Source organism: Octopus sinensis, linkage group LG5, assembly GCF_006345805.1.
Source record: "Octopus sinensis linkage group LG5, ASM634580v1, whole genome shotgun sequence".
Lineage (NCBI taxonomy): Eukaryota > Metazoa > Mollusca > Cephalopoda > Octopoda > Octopodidae > Octopus > Octopus sinensis.
In genome coordinates, this window is record NC_043001.1 from 55171219 (window position 1) to 55188759 (window position 17541).

Genomic DNA, 17541 nt, shown 5'->3' on the forward strand with positions numbered 1-17541 from the left:
TGTTCATGAATTCAAATTCACTTAGATGTTTCATCGTGTATCTGGGTCAGGACACTTTATTAAAATTTACTTTCAGTTCACCTAAGACTTCAGAACAGGCAGTAGATAAACTTGGAATGTCTGAGATAGACTAGCATCCTACTTACTGAGAAGGATATTTATCTTTAATCACAATGTTTCTGGAGTAGACTGTTTTACTCTGTGTTACCTCAGTTCCCCCACACTTTGAGGATAGGAACCAATTCAGAAGGGAATATTAAGTGTTAATGACTGACATTCTATCTAGTGGGAAGATTTGTTTCATATCTGCTTAATGTCATGAAACAAAGTCTGTTAAAAGCACCTCTGGGTATAGGTTGTATTTGTATTCCTACTTTACAATTTGATATAGATGGGTAGATAAGAAATATATTTTTTCACAGGCCAACAGAGGATGCTCTTTTGTGGTAACTCAACCTCCCAGAAATAAAAGTCAAGGATCCCTCAGATTAAGAGAAAATGAAATTGCCTAATGTGATACTAAATATACTATAGCTGAAAAACTCTAGAACACAGATTCATTTGATTGGAGGTGAGCTGGAATTAAACAAAAACATTGTTTCCTGTTTTCTATGAAATTAACAAAAGAGAACAATTAAGCTTTAGCTTTAAATCAAAGATGATGGTTTGTAATAATTAAGTAGTCTAATTAAAAAGCCATATTGAAAATTATAAATGATGGCGGTGTTATAAGACTTGCAAGGATACAGAATCATTTAATATATAAGTAAAGTTCAGTTCTTAAAAGATAGCATATTGATATTTGTTGCTGCTACTGCTAAAAGAATGACAGTTCTAGGAAACACAACAAATTTCCTAAATGGCAGCAAGCTTAATCATTAAACCCTTGAAATATACTGGTACCTCTAAGTCAATCACAATGTGATATCTCCTAACACAGCATTTTTTCTAATGGTAAAATTTGATATTAATCATATTAATCTTTATCTTGGTACCCCTCTTCACCCAGATTGCTCATAGTAAAGTGTTCATATTTAAATTAAAATCTCAATCAAAATCTAATTAGAATATGAATAATGAATTTTCAATCAGTTAACACTAGTCTAATATACACTCATCATCATTGTTTTAATGTCTACTTTTCCATGCTTGTATGGGTCAGACGAAAAACATTAAGGCAGATTTTCTTGTTGCAAACCCTCATTGCTTCATAGAAAGACTAAAGCTGAAATCATGTGATTGTAAAGTGAATGCACACCATTTTACTAAACACCTCCAAAATCTAGTTCGAAGGATAAAGAACAATACTCTTTTTCAAGATTTCCGAAACTGGTGGAAATAAATTATTCCCAGACTGGATACCTGATAATCTGAAATGGTTTTCTATCAGTCACTGACTAAATGATAGAAAGAATCTATGTTGCTGTTGAGTTCCATCACAAGCAGTACTTGATTAAAGAGTGTTCTGACCATGACCTTCCAATTTAAATTCTTTTTTTAATATTTTCTTCAGATGAGTGGTGAGCTGGCAGAATCATTATCACACCAGGCAAAATGCTTAGTAGCATTTTATCCATCTTTAAGTTCTGGGTTTGAATTCCACTGACTTTACCATTCATCCTTTCAGAGTCAATAAAATAAGTACCAGTTGAGCACTGGGGTTAAAGTAATCGATTTTCCCCCTTCCCAAAAACTGCTGGCCTTGAGTCAGAATTGAAACCATATTTTCATTAAATGGAGGGCATCTAAATTTACACTACAGGATGTTGCTTTCCCACCCACCCCAAAGATCCTAGGGCATGATTTGAGGAATATTTGGTTGAATGCTATTTCTAGTAGGTCATGTATGCAACAATAAAAGGGTTCGCTTGCTGATGATTTAAGAAAGGATGTATCATTGTGATTGTTTAGCTCCAGATCAGCTCTGATTAAGGCAGAACCATGACCATTATGGTTTTTTTTTATCAAAGATAGTGTAATGAGGGCAACATCATCTAATGCAACCTTCTTTTAATTTCAAGATGGTAGGGTGTGATTTGGCTGTTTTTTTAACAGGTCAAACAACCAGAGAGAACCTTCTTTTATTTAAGAAATAATCTATTCTTTAAGTAGTTTCAGTAGAGGTAGCTCTACTACTACTGCTATCTCCAACATATTTCAGTTGGATTTTATTCACTGTGAATGAATGTCTTATGCAAAAATAAATTACCAATGGTGATATCAGAAAAAAAGAAATATTTATTAAAAGTGTTTCTTTGATGGCTGTAGATTCAATATGTTATTGTTCTCTTACAAAATATTTTCTCTTGACTCAGCAGATTTTTTTTACTACCCTCCTTTTCTCTGCTTTATTTTTTCCTGTCTAAATCCAACCTTCCACTTCCAGTTTCTATTGACATGTTACAGCATTTAAAACATGTCAGCATGTGCTGAGCTGAAAATTATGGATGACAGGGCTAGCAAATATGCTGAAGGCTCTTCTTGCATAGCATATTTTGATTAAAGAGAGTGTTTTCTACAAATCTACATTAGAATAGTTGGTCTTTTAACTGTGCCAAGCATCAAAGGTGTAAAATGTTTTAAAGTTCTTTCCGATAATTAGGGTTGATGGCAAATTCAGTTAAGTTGAAAGAATGGCAAAAGGAACCATCAAGATCATGTGACAGATTCAGCTGAAGAATAGATAAACCATTTTCACACAAAGGAAAATGGAAATATATAGTTTAAGACTTAAGATTCTTCAACAGATATTTTTTCAGTTTCTGCAGATGCAAGACATGCATAAAAATTTGGTAGAATTACGTTAAAAATAAGCATGTTATTTAGTAAATACTTGGACAATTTTTATATTCTTTCATGGGTTTCAGTCACTGGATTGAGGCCATACTGGAACACCACCTTAAAGGATTGAGTTAATTATATTAACCCCAGTACTTAGTCTGGGACTCATTTTAGGGATTTCTATTCATTAAAGTGTATATTTTTTATCGATATTTGGTAGAAGTAACAGTGTCTCAAGGGCCAAGAGTTTCATGTGTTAGCACTTAACAAACTAACACACAAAACTCTTGGCCCTTGAGTCACTTGGTTACTTCTGCCAAATATTATTATTGTTGTTATTATTATTAATATTATTATATATACATACACACACACACACACTTGTGTTTTGAGTTCTTTTTTTCCTGTCTGCATTGGCAAACCTATTTATTGAAGTTTTCCTGGCTTAAGTTTCATATCTATGTGTGTGCGCATGAGAGAGAGAGAGAGAGAGAGAGAGAGAGAGAGAGAGAGAGAGAGAGAGAGAGAGAGAGAGAGAGAGAGAGTGTGTGTGGCTGAAGGCGACCTGAGGTTACAGCGATTTGAAAGAGATTTAGCTGTTATTTTCAGCAGGCTGAGTGATCAAGCAGAGGCTCTCTCATAAGACTGAAGAGTTTATTTTCTTTCTCCTTCTATCCAACATCTGATCTTCTAAATATATTACCCCACCTTTAAACATGATGATAGAAATGTAATGTGAAGCTACATCTCCAGTTACCTTTCTATTAAAAAATAGAAAGAATTAATTAATAGGGTTACAGCTAAATGCTTACTTTAAACATTGCAATCTAAGTTGTAGGGGTGTTGGTAGAGGAAGAAGGAAGAAGGGACGTTAATTTTACTTGTCTCATTTTATAAAACTGAAGCATTTTTTTTTTTTTTGCTGAAACATATTCTTATTCCTCATGATTAATATTACAAACTAAATTCACCATTAAAATAGTTCTTTCTTTATTGAAGATATGTCACGCTGACATTATACTGGAGGTACAAAAGGCCAAATAATTTAATAAAAGAGATATACTGCTCCATTGGTAAGTAGTTTTGATTGAGTAACTAAACTCCATTTTGCATGTTTCTGAAACAATTTGGTAATGAATGAGTTTCTCATTAATGTCCTAAAAATACAGAAATTATCTGACTTGTTTATGTTGGTGTTAATGAAAGTAGAATCAATAATATACTGGGTTTAAGTGCTGAATATTTTGCCAGAGGAGAAAGTCTTGTTTAAGAATGACAGAGCAATTAAGAATAAGTACTAGATCTTTAGGGAGTGTTACCTACAATATACTAGTGATGGTTAGGATGTGTGAGCTCATATATTGTTACTTATAGTATCCTAGTGAAGGTTAGGATGAGTGAGCTCATATGTTGTTACCAACAATATACTAGTAAAGGTTAAGATGTGTGAGCTCATATATCGTTACCAACAATATACTAGTGAAGGTTAAGATGTGTGAGCTCTTATATTGTTACCAACAATATACTAGTGATGGTTAGGATGAGTGGGCTCATATATTGTTACTTATAGTATACTAGTGAAGGTTAGGATGAGTGAGCTCATATAATTGTTACCTATGATATACTAATGAAGGTCTTAGTGGTTAGGATGTGTGAGCTCATGGTCATAAAGTTGTGAGTTTAATCCTTTAGCATTCAGATTACTTTGTCATATGTAATATTTTTTTGCATTGTTTTGAATTAATCATGTATTATCTTGTAGCTTTGAGATTTTGACAATGTGATTGTATAATTTTTAGAAAGAATGATATTGTAAGGTTAGCATTAGAAGCCAGATCTGGCTAATTTGAACATAAAACAGGTAGAATATTTGGGCCGGATATGGCTGATTTGAATACTGAAGGGCTGATCTTTGGAACAGGCAGCTTGTTGATCAAGGTACCTCATTTCACACTGCTCCAGTCTGTGTACTCAAAGACATGAATCTGGCTGCTAGTGTAACTGTTTCATTCTCTAGTAGTTACATCCTCAATGTTCCTGCTGGGTCAATGGTAGTAGGTTGAAAAGATGTCTATGTCTGCTAACAACTGTACAAGTATCTAAAGCAAATTACAAAATCATGGTACAAGCTAGCAGGTCATACTTACTTGCAAGTAACAGATAAGTACTAGCAAGCTGCCCATAGAGGAAATTTATGTCAATAGCTTAAAGCCATGAAATTGTATCTTATGTATATATACCACCAGAAAGATGAAAGGCAAAGTTGTGGGGTCAGTGGGGTTTGAACTTAGCAAGGAAAGGAAAGAAGCTAATGTTTAATGCTCTTTTAATTCTGCCACTTTCTTGAAAAATAGGGATAATGGTAGCCAATTGGAGAAATGAGCCCAGTGAGTTGGAGTGGTTGCTGCAGCAAGTGTCACTGACCATTCTCTGCAGCAACGCCATTGAATCATTACTGTGTGGTGGAGATGAGCACCCAACTTGTTCTGGAATATGTGGCCCATCACATCCCCCTCTCTTTCTTCTGCTGCTTTATCCCTCCACCTTTTTTATTTTTTGTTTCTTTTCCTTTCTTATCTCTCTATTTTCTTATTTCTTTGCAACTAAAACTTGATAAAAGACAGAAGCTTAGACAGCTGCTTCTATATTGATATTCCTGGCCACAGGCATATCTCCAGTGTGGATAAGTTTGTAATTACTTAAGAGACATGTTGAATGGGGAAGCAGATCAGACTTGATGACAGAGGCTAGAGTGAAATGTACATAGAAGAAATTCCAGGAACTTAGTGACATGCTAATGAAGAGGGTAATGTTACTCAAAATGCATGTGTGAAAAGTGTTTTGTTATAGGAGAGAGAGAGAGTTGGATGAATGTAGCACAGTAGTAAAGGTTGAAAATTGAAACAAGAATAATTCAGAGAGGAAGTCAAACAATGAATTGTAGAAAATGATGAGAACAAAGCCAGATCATGTTGAGGAAGGTTGAAAGATTTCTGTCACTCTTCTCCGCTCTGGAGAGCAGTGGTAGAAATCAATGCGGAAGTAGAGGAAGGGGTGAACCAAGAGAAATATGGTTAAAGTTGATGAAGGAGCCAAAGAGGGCAAGGGATGAGTGAGAGGGCATTAAGAAGATATGGAAAAATGGAGAAGATTACCTTGGAACCCAGCAAGGTTAACCTCCTGTTTTAGCTAGGAAAATAGTCTTAAAATCCATGTGATTGTTGTATTTACAAACACACACACACATATAGAGAGAGGGTGTAGAAAGTCATTATGTTTCCAATAAAACCAACTGCAAATATTGTGGAACTTTCCACATGGAATCATTGACATGCTAGCATTAGAAATGAAGGTGTGCTGAAACAATTGTAACTAAAGAGAAAGATGTACTAAAATTTATTCTTTATCTGCTGCACACCCATACACATACATATTTGTATATTCACACACACACACACATGCTTACATACATATATTTTACAAATTTACATTCCTTTTTATGCATGCATGACTAAATAGATGGTTTATTTGATGGAGAAGCTGTTTTTACAATTAAATGCCCTCTCTACTGCCCACAACACAGTTCTGAAATTAATGTTGAACCCTCATTTTTGTTCAGTCAAGCAAACTGGACACTACAGAATTCTTTCTTTTCTTAGGAGCACAACAGAATTGTTGCTTTAAGATTTGAATTAATGGCCATACAGTTAACAATGTAGCATTTTAATGTCATAACCATTATGCCAGAATTAATGTTTTTCTAGTTTAGTTCAAAGAATCCTCTTGGTGAGACAGAACTAGCTTTGATATTTAGTTTGAATAAATGTATGTTGATGTCTAAGGAAAATTCAAATACACACACATATGTATAGCTATGTATACGTATATAGTGAAAGTGCATAGCTCAGTGGTTAGAGCACCTGGCTCATAATCATGAGGTAGTGAGTTTGGTTCCCAGACCAGGCTGTGTGTTGTAATCTTGAGCAAGACACTTTATTTCACATTGCTCAAGTTCACTCTGCCTCGAAATGAGTTGTGACATCACTGGTGCCAACCTGTATCGGCTTTTGCCTTTCCTTTGGATACCAGAAGGGAAACTGGTATGCATGGGCAACTGCTGGTCTTCTATAAACGACCTTGCCTGGACTTGTGCCTCACAGGAACTTCTTGGTGCAATCCCATGGTCATTCATGACCAAAAGGGGTCTTTGCCTGTTTTGTATATACATATGCATGCACTAAGCTATGTATATGTATGTTTTCCTTGATCTTAATGACTTCCCCTTCCTCTTTTGTTTTTTTTGTTTATACTCGACATCAATAGTTCTCAACCATTATTATTTTATCTTTGGAACACTTTGATTACTGTTTTATCCTGGTGGACTCCCATAGTCATTCAATGTTTAAAAACGAGTATTATAGATACTTCTTTCAAAATTCCTATTTTGTCTATCACATGTTCACTTGTATAGGTTTCAGTGTCTGTGAACATGTTAAACATTAGAGTAAGAAACCAAATTGTTTCATGCAAAATTTTTTCACATACCCTTAAATACCACTGTGAATCCCCGATTTACTATCTTGTTTACATGGACCCCATAAAATTCTGTATGGACCACCAAGGGTTATATGGACCCTAGTTGAGAACCACTGCTCTACATCTTCCTGCTTCTCTTCATTAATCCTCTAGAAATGTCACCAACTTCTCTCCCCTCTTCCACACTATCACACCAAATACCACCGTTTTCCCCTTCATCCTCTCTATTTTTCCCTCTCACTCTAATTTATCTTCTGCAGTCATTGTCTCTCCTATTCAGTCTATTGCTCACACTATCCAAAATGAATGTAGAGCAGTGAGAACCTTCTTTTGTCTTGTGGTGTACAAAGAAGCCTCGTTAGAGTTGGTTCCACTATAAAATGCACCCAGTAATCTTTATAAAGTCGTGGCATTTGAGTGAAGACTTTGCAAGTAACTTTCTGAGGACATGACTACTCTCTAGTGCTTGTGCCATGATAAAATGCATCCAGTTAAGCCTGTGAAGGAGTTTGTGACAGGAAAGGAGTCCAATTGCAAAAAGCGTGCCAAAAGAAAATGAGCAAGATGAGGTTCTCTACCCATACTTAGGAAACTAGTAACTTTGAAGAACTGACTCAAACCATGACAATCTGTCCAACCCCTATCAGAAAAGTGGATGTATCATGATGATGTTGATGATGATGCCAATGTTCTTGTTGATTTCCTCCACCCTTTGAATGTTTCTCTCCAACCAACATTTGTTTCCTCTTAACTCTTCCTTATATTTTACTATTCATCACTGATAAATTTTTGTTTCAACTTTCACTACTTCTAATCTATTTTTCTCACACTCCTAGTAAATATTTAACCCCACCCCCATCTCTCTCTGATGTAGGGTTCTTCCAGAATCGTTAAAATTCTCTTCCTCATAGCAAAATAATTTATTCCATTTTATGAGTATTTTTTACTATTTGCCGACACAGACTATCATTTGCTTCCATGGATTCTTGTGTTTCAATTGATTAGTTGTTAAAGACGGCAATAAAAATAAATATTGGTAATATATTGATTCAATTCTATTTTGTTTCTCTACTCCCTGAAGTAAGAAGACAATAAAAATAAGAACCATTAACAGTGACATCAATCCTAGTAATTACTTGTTTCTCTCCTCCTTGAAGTGAGAAATCAATAAAAAAAATACCAGTAATATAGTGAGTCCAACACTACTGATTGATTGTTTGTTCCTCTACTTCATGAATAAGAAATCAATAAAAAGAAATCAGTATTATACTAGGATCAATCTTATTGATTTACATGTTCCTACACTTTCTGAAGCAAGAGATTACCATTCAATGAAGTGAGTTAAATACAATTTTTTACACCTCTTCTATGAATGGAGTTAAACTTAGTCTAAATATATGCTGTAACTTTCTTGTGGATTTTATTGTTTGAAAGCATTAAAAAGAGAAATACATATGCAAGCAAAAAACAAATGAAATTAGTTTTCTGCTTGCATCAACTGCGATGTTTATTTTAAAAACTTTTTTTACATGTGCATGGAGATTTTTATCATGATGTTTGTCCCAAGCTAACACTACCAAAAAACTGGATACATTCAACAAAGTGTAGAATCTCAGTTTCTGTATTTTATTATAATACACACAGGGGCCATTAATGCTGTGTTCTTGAATAGACAATGAAACGTAAAATCCCAGCAGCTCATAAACTGAATAAAGATAAGTTTCTTGGCATTTATGAAACAAAACATAAGCATATCTCATTATTTTTAAAAATAAAACTTAGGTTTTTCTATAGAGTATTCTTTTACTAATCTGTTTTATTCTTACTTCAGTAAGATGGAGTAACAAACCTCTAAGATTTAGTTTTGAGTTACCATCACATAACACCATGATGCCTTATTTGTTAACCCTCTCAGACTTGTGTCCCTGTGTCTAACTTTACCCTCCACCTGAGCTCCTTAGCAGAAAAATAAGTAGTTGCATGTACAGCTTAAGAGTAATAATTTCAGGCAAACTAATGGAAAAATCACATAAAAATTCAGGAGAATAACAATAGACCTATCTCTCAACTATCAGATTTGTTCACCTGAATTGCTACTTTCCTCATCACTTTTACCATATTGATTGTCCGAATCATTCTTATTACTGGTGTAAGTGTAAACCCTTCATCTTAAGAATAAATATCATCAATAATTTCCTCAACAGCAAAGAGTCTAGGCCTTGCTCATTTACACGACAAAGTGCTGGGCTCATCATGCATTCCTTTCATCCCCCAATTTTTTTTTATTAAAAACAAAAGTAAACAGCAGCTATGGAGGACACCATTAACAATGAGTCATAAATGCACTTGATTACAAAGCTGAAACATGATCAGTTTAATTTTAATATTTTATCTTCATTTTCTATGCGTGCTGTTCATTATTCCTTTAGTGAGAATCTGGCAGAGATGACATTTAAGCTATTCCTGCTACAGCAGGAACTTGGCGTGACAGGGTTAACTAATTTTTAATAATGGCACAAGCTTATGTATTTTGTGGGGAGAAGTATAGTCAGTTAAATTGATATCAATTCAAATAATAACAATTTAAATTTAAACCATTACAAATTTTAGAAATTTAAACCAAATGTGAATCAATAGCATAAATTATTTGACTAATACTTTATTTCATTGATTCAAGAAGTTAAGATTAGCAGAACTGAACTTAGAGAGTAAAGGCCCATAAGTAAATACCTTATGGTATTTTGTCCTCTACTCTGTTAACTCAGTTAATGCAAAAGTCCTTTCCTTATAATAAGTAACATGCTTTTGCAATCAGAAGTTAAGGCAGATTCTTCTATTTTGACATATATGGGCATTAGCATGGCTGTGTGGTTATGTTTGCTTCACAATTTCATAGTTTTAAGTTCAATACTATCTTAGGCAAGTGTCTGTTATAGTAACATTGAATTGACTAAAGCCTTAGGAATGAAAATTGGATGAAAAGTGTGTGGGGTTTTGTTGTCAAGGTTTCCCTTGTTCTTTGATTACAGACTTAATCTGTTGCCCTTTATAACACAACTACCAGCCTTTGGCTGTTCACTAAGTTGCAAGCACCCAGGTTAGGTCTGTGGGTTGAGAATAACTTCATTGCTTACTCTTATCAGCTATGGAATACTTCAAAGATATCATTAGCATTTCCTACCCTCCTCTGATATAAAAAATAATTGTTAAAAATTCACAATTTTAGCAGTTTGTTCAGAGTTCAAAAATACAATATGTCACTTTGCCTTTCATGTCTTTAAGAATAGACAAAAATATACAGCAGAGTAAAATTCCAAGAAAAATATTCCACTTCTCCAATGAAAATTGGTTGTGTCAGGTGAAAATAATGTATAACTATTAACATTGTTGTAGTGCCAAACATTGAACTTTTAAATTAATTTGCTTCATTCTTGGCAAATAAATTGTGTTTATTTCAACTTAAAATACCTTTTTCAATAAATGTGCCCATGATATTTTTAGGGCCTCTGAGATTGCTGGGAGGAAGAAAGGTAGTTATTCTAAGACTGGAGACCTGACATGAACGAATGAACTCTGCTAAAAGTACTCAAAGATAGTGTTAAACTGGGTGAATATAAAAACAGTAATTTCTTTCTCTTCCTTTTTTTACTAGAATATGAAGACAATGTGAGTGAGAGGTGTCAGCTGTCATCACTAATTAATCTAGTTAAAGAAAGCTTATTACTGTTTTCTTCTCTTCTGGAACACAAATGCTCCAAATTTGGAAGAGACAGATAGGTAGCAGCAACAAGAAATAGCAAATAATTATACTGTAAATTTGGCACACCAGGGTAAGGAAATCACAGAATTAATATTACTTAACAATTTATGCAGAATGCTATTTCCTAAATCATTATAAGAATATTAATGAAATGAGAATTATTAATATATAAAGGAAGGGCATTATAAAAGTTGATAGGGGACAGATGAGACAAGACTTTACTTCAGAATATATGTAACATGAAGGGAATTTCCCTAACTACTTTTAGATAACATTTCCACTTAATTAAAATAATGTGGAAATTTTCACAAAATATCTTAAAAGTGAAGCTGAAATAAACTAACCAAACAAGAGAGACTATGTGATTGTTTGACCTGCTAGAAATAGCAACCAAATCTTCCTTTATTTACACCCTGTTACCATAGGAAAAGAAAGGGAACATTATATAATATAATTCTGATACAATATCTAAAAAGAAATGGTAAGGACAAAAAGGATAAAACTGTTTAAAACCATTATTATTCATAGAAAAGGTATTACCATCAATTTTTCATCCATTTTTCTATGTTTGATAAGATAAGCAGTAGATCATTTGTTTCAATCCTGTATTAACATGATGTTCGCCTTCCAGAAACATTACCCAGCATTGCTCGATATGTTGCTCACATATAGTTAGAAACCCTATGATTGTGAGAGTTCTAACCTTGAGAAGGTTGTTTTTAAGGTGAACTGGACACTATAGAAACTACTTGACATGTTCATTTCAATCTGATACCAAAGTCATTAAAAACAGATTGTATAACACTACAGGATATAGATTGGTACAGGGAACATATTACAGTCCAGAACAGTTGATACACTGTACAGGCCAAGATGATTAAAACCTATAGAACATGTCTGTGAAAACCTTGCAAGCAAAGACAAGACAATAGGATTTGAAAAACACTACTTGCTAAGAATGATAAAGCACTAACCATTGTTAATAGTGAAAACATTATTAGCTGAAGTTGTTAAGATGGTATAGGCTAAAATAGTTAAAATAGTATAGGCTAAGGATGTTAATACGCCACTGGCTAGGATAATTAATATGCTATAAACTAAGGTAGTTGAAACAATATAGGCCAGGATAGTTATATTACTTAAAGAGACACTGATATCCTCCCTAGTTTCTATGACATTGTTAAATATATAAAATATTCATAACTTTAGAAGGGACATTTTCATTTAAATTTAATCTAGTTGTAGAAACATACATATACTATTGTAATATTAATTTGTTTTTTATTATATTAGTCTATATCAGTCTATTTAATTGAAGATAATTTATAATGAATTTATAAATAAAGCAATACAGGGTTAGCTAAAGAAGACATTACACTAAAGAGGTAAAAGTTCTCACATCTGGTATCTATTCTTTGAGTGGGTTGGAGAGTTAAACCACTCATATAAGAGGCTGATAGGGGACAGATGTGACTGACATAGAACTTTACTTCAGAGTGGAATGTAACATGATGTGAACAATGTTAACTAAAGATAAAAAACATTTTCCACTTAATCAGATCAGTGTGATTATTTCCAAAATACTAATTAGATATCACAGAGCTAAAAGTCCTTGCAACATCTGATGTTTATTTTTTGAGCTGGTTGAAGGGTTTTGTTCTCTTCATGATAGGGAAGCTTTTTTATGTTGGTGGTAGTGGAGTGCTTACTAAATCTTCATCAAAGACACTAGAGTCTGTGGAAAAGTGTTGATCTGCATCAATAAAAATCAGTTTAGTTAGTTTAGGTGCAATGATGAAGACAGAACCTAAACCTGTTGGACCTTTCATCAGCTATGGATTGAAAAGTGTGTCAAAAAGTTGTAAATAAGTAATAAGGTTAGTAGTCTTGTCTAGAAAGACAATTAATTGAACATCTGTAATTGATTTGAGCTTACAACATGTGAGATTGTAAGCCAATAGCTTATCCACTCATTCACTTAATCTCTACGTGAGGCTATATATAAGTAAAATGAATGCAGAAACAAAATTAGGAGTGGGATGCATTCAGTTTAGAGATTCAGCAATGATATTAATTAATCAATTAGACTGAACAGATATCTACGTGAAAGCTATTGTTAAAATTAAGAAATAAAGCTTGTGAAGTTAAGGCAAACCTTACATACTCGTATAGTGTATGTGAGTGCATAAGTATATGCGCTTAATGTACATAATTAGTTCAGATTCCATATTTTTATTGAAAACAAAAAAAAAAAAAAAGAAAAGGATATCGAAAAAATGAAAAGAAAAATAAGATGAAAAGATGACAAATCGAGAAGTAAAGTGAAGGAATGTAACAGAAGATGATAATAGTGTGGTATTCTGTGTGAAAGCATATTAATATTTATAAAGCTGTGTTGTTGCCATGGAATTTCAAATACTTAATTCTGGGAATTGTCTTCAAAGAAGTAAGTAGTAAATAAAAGTAAAAAAAAAGACAATAGAAATAAATAAATAAATAAACTACAAAAATAAAACAGCAATAAAACTAACAAGAGAAAACAAAATGAAAATATGTAATAACTCACTGAAAAAAAAAATGTAATAACTCATTGAAAAATGTAATAACTCACCGATATATAAATATATGTATGTATGTATATATGTATATATGAAAAAAAAAATAAGAGAGAGAAACAGCAGTGGTGTATTGATTTTATCATAAATTATTTCTCAGCTGAAATTCTGGAGTGAGTGAAGAAATATTTTATAACAGAACTTTGTATTTCATCCTTTTTAAGATCTTACAGTCCTCCCCAGAGTATATCTGTTCACTTGGATTCCTAGATTTCACACACATGATGGGAGGGGGGAAAGTGTGCGAGTTAGGAGTTAAATGGCATAGTGTTGTGTTCTTTTTTTTTAATAAATTTTTTTTTCCTTTTTGGTGTGTGTATATGTGTTTACTTGTGCTTTTTGTTGTTGTTCTTTTTAATTGTTTTTGATTTGCTTTGATTCTTGGCTATTTTTCTTTTCCAATTTTCATTTGAAAGTGTTGGCAACAATTTTCAATGTTTCATGTAGGTTATAATTAAAAGAATAATAAAAGTTAAAAAATAAAATTTGAAATAATAATACTAATGATAATATGTGAAATGTAGCTGTTGTTAGTTTCTAGTGCAGTCAAACATGCAAGGGATGAAAATGATGGAAGCAAAGGAGAAATAGTAAGCAGTGGTAAAGTAGAAATATATATATATATATATATATATTATATATATATATATATATATATATATAGAGAGAGAGAGAGAGAGAGAGAGAGAGAGTATGAGTGAGTGATACACTTCTGTTAGATCGATATCAAAAGAACTTTTGCTTGCAATTTTGAGAATACATTTGCGACTAAATATGGACATATAAGAACAGCTCTAATGCTAAGTCTGGAACTGACAACCACTTTCAAGAATATCAGAAATTAATTGCTTTACACGGCAGACTTTATATGCTGAGCTGTGTTACTGGTGTTTATGACATCATAACTTTGAACAAATGACAAAGTCATCATACATGATGTGAACCTATCATATTTCATATGATTGATAATGATTTCCACTGGTGAGAGAGGGGTAGGGGCAGGGCAGGTTTCTTTTCTTTGGCTTTCTTTAACATTTGTCTTTTAATTTCATTCTCCTTTTTGTTTTGTTTCTTTTTAAAATAATTTTGAAGTAATTTCAATTTTAAATAATGTGGGGTGAAGGGGTGGTAGGAAAAAAGTCACATGACCAGCTGAGTTAATGCTAGCTGAAAACCTATTTCAAGTTTTATATGTCCTTAGTTAGTTCATAATATATCCCAAATTTTACCAAATAAAATGCCTTTCAAAACAATTTGTCTTTGCTTCTTTTTATTTATTTATTTATATTTCTTTAATAAATGCAATGCCTCATTCCAAGTAGTAAGACTGTTGATGATGTGAGTGAAAAAAAGAGCAAGCATTTTTGAGGGTTTAGATGGGTATTTTATGGGTAGAAAAGAAAAGAGGGCTAATCCAGGTGTGTTATTGTTTCAGGAGGTAAAAGCAGTATAAGGGAAAGATAGGTTATCAGTCTGAATGTCTGGAACAGTCACGGAAATACCTGTCACATTTCCAAAGCCATCATTTTGAACCTCAGTACTGCTATCTCCCCCATCAGTAAGGGGGGATCCAAAATCGAGATGGACATCGTCCAAATCAGACTCACCGGCATAATCTGGGATCTCAGATACCGGCGAGTCTGGATTCTGAGAAAAGCCTTCAAAGTCAATATTCAGATGTGGACCACTAGCCGTCACCTCCAGTCTGTAAGAAGAAGATAAGAGACAATGGAAATTATACCTGATAACATCAGTATCTAGACTTCAGTTATCAGAATTTCAAATAAAATGTGACAAGATGAAAAAAAAGATTAATAGAACAACACATACTGAAGCTAATAAACAAAAATAAAAGCAATACTACTATTACTACTTCTACAACTGCTACTACTACTACTAAAATGAAATTACTAAAAACAGTATATTTACTAATACTGTTCTAGTAATTTCTACTATTAGTACTACAATACTTACCACAGTTCATATAGGAGGTTTACTTTCCTTCTGTGAAACACTTTCAAAATTGAGTCTTCATCAGTTTAGCTTACCTTTTAGTCTGTAAAATCATTCTCTTCCCACTCAGGGATTTTCATAGAACTACCTTAATCTATTCTCATCATTCACTCTGTCATTCATTTACATATCTTCTCATTTACATCTCACCTCCAGTTCTCTCTCTCTCTCTCTCTCTCTCTCTCTTCTCTCTCTCTCTCTCTCTTTCTCTCTCTAAATAACTTGTTCTGTAAATCAAGCAGAAAGTACTTTAGAAACCAACAAGTGGAGCAGCTTGCTCATTGGTGTGGAAGAAGAGACAGGCAAATGTAAAGTAAGAACTAATTTGACCGACTATGTAACATTTACAGAGTTTGCCATTAAGTATTTAATGAGAAAAAGATAAATGATAAAACAAAAAAAGGAGAAAAAAAAAGGTCTTTTAACAATGGTTGTTAACACAAAATGGTTCACAACCATTGTGTCTTTATCACGACTCATTGTTATTTTATTTTCTTCTTTCCCTCTTCATGCACATTATAAACTTTATTTCATAGAAAGGCTTCATGGAAAGAGTTTTATTAGCTGCATTAAGTGCTTTATAAGCTACAGAGAGAAGTACATAGGGAGGAAAAAAATTCTTATCAATGACGTCATTTTTTAGACTTTAAATAATTTTTCAGTTAGTATTTCTAAATGATAAAATGAGATTAATGAGAATGCTAAGATGGTATCAGGTTTAAAAAAAAAAAAGAAAAATGTAGGTAATATATATAGTCTATTTCCTCTATTCATGCTTTCTAATATAGTGAAAAGTAATAATTTGAAAGGAAAAATAACATCACAATTGCCTGGAAATCAAAAACATCTGATTCAAATACAATTGATATCCCAAACAGAATAAATCAAGGTAACAAGAAAACTTACCTTGCTGGATAGAGAGGTGATTGCATACGTTCATTTGCCAAACTTGGTAAAGAAGATTGGCATGCTCTGTCCATGTGGGGTCCATCAGCCAAATCCATCATATTTGAAGAGTGCATCCTGATCGGAGGTGTAGGACCACGCTCGGGATCACTGCTAATATAACGGTAATCTCCTTCGCCTTCTGAAGGTAGGCGATAACCTTTGAGAGACGGACCATAAATGCTTTGTTCACAGTCACTATGACAGCATCGTGGGGCATGACCCATGCAATTGTGCTGCATACAATTGACTGTACGAGGAGAGTATGTTCTCATGTCACCGCAGGGAGACTGAGTTCGTAGTTGGTTAAGTGTTTTCGCAGAACATGGATGATTCTCACGAATTTTAGCGTATTTATTTTGCTCGGAATCTGAATAAGGATTGTTTCTTCCATACAGACCTCCTTGACTGTACTGAATGGGACACGAACATGCCGAGATTTTGGAGACGGGTGATATAGGGCCCCCGCCATTCATAGTCTGGATGTTACGATGGAGAGTGCCCATTGGTGAATCCGGCGATATCATTTCACAAGGAGGAGGATGCTCAGGGGGAGGTGGCAGTAATTCTGCCCAGTTCACTAATGGCTGTTTTCCAATATTACCACAAGTTTTATATAGACGTCTACCTCTTTTAATTGGCATACCAGTTTCATCTGAAACAGAAAGTTTAAAAAAAAAAAAAATCATCGAATCACTATATAGGAATTCTCACGCAAGAACAAACATTCGTAAAACAAATTTTGAAATAATATAATGGTATATAAATAGGCTGAAAAACAGTGAAATAACAAAAAATTATTCAAACATAGATGCAGGTGTAGCTGTGTGGTAAGAAACTTGCTTCCAAACCACATAATTCTGGGTTCAGTCCCACTGTGTGGCACCTCAG

The 17541-nt window shown here is 33.5% G+C and overlaps 1 protein-coding gene across 7 annotated transcripts in view; it reads right to left on the minus strand.

Annotated features, from left to right (window-relative positions):
* Window positions 1-17541, minus strand: part of LOC115211793 (roundabout homolog 1) — a 703622-nt gene that overhangs the window by 55915 nt on the left and 630166 nt on the right. For 6 of the 7 annotated variants that reach the window (XM_036503450.1, XM_036503452.1, XM_036503453.1 and 3 more), the window contains 2 exons: window positions 16612-17305; window positions 15195-15397 (listed from right to left, as the gene is read on the minus strand). In XM_036503450.1, the coding sequence (XP_036359343.1) occupies window positions 15195-15397; window positions 16612-17305 (897 nt within the window). The remainder of the gene's footprint in view (window positions 1-15194; window positions 15398-16611; window positions 17306-17541) is intronic. The other variant, XM_036503454.1, reaches the window with a different exon arrangement.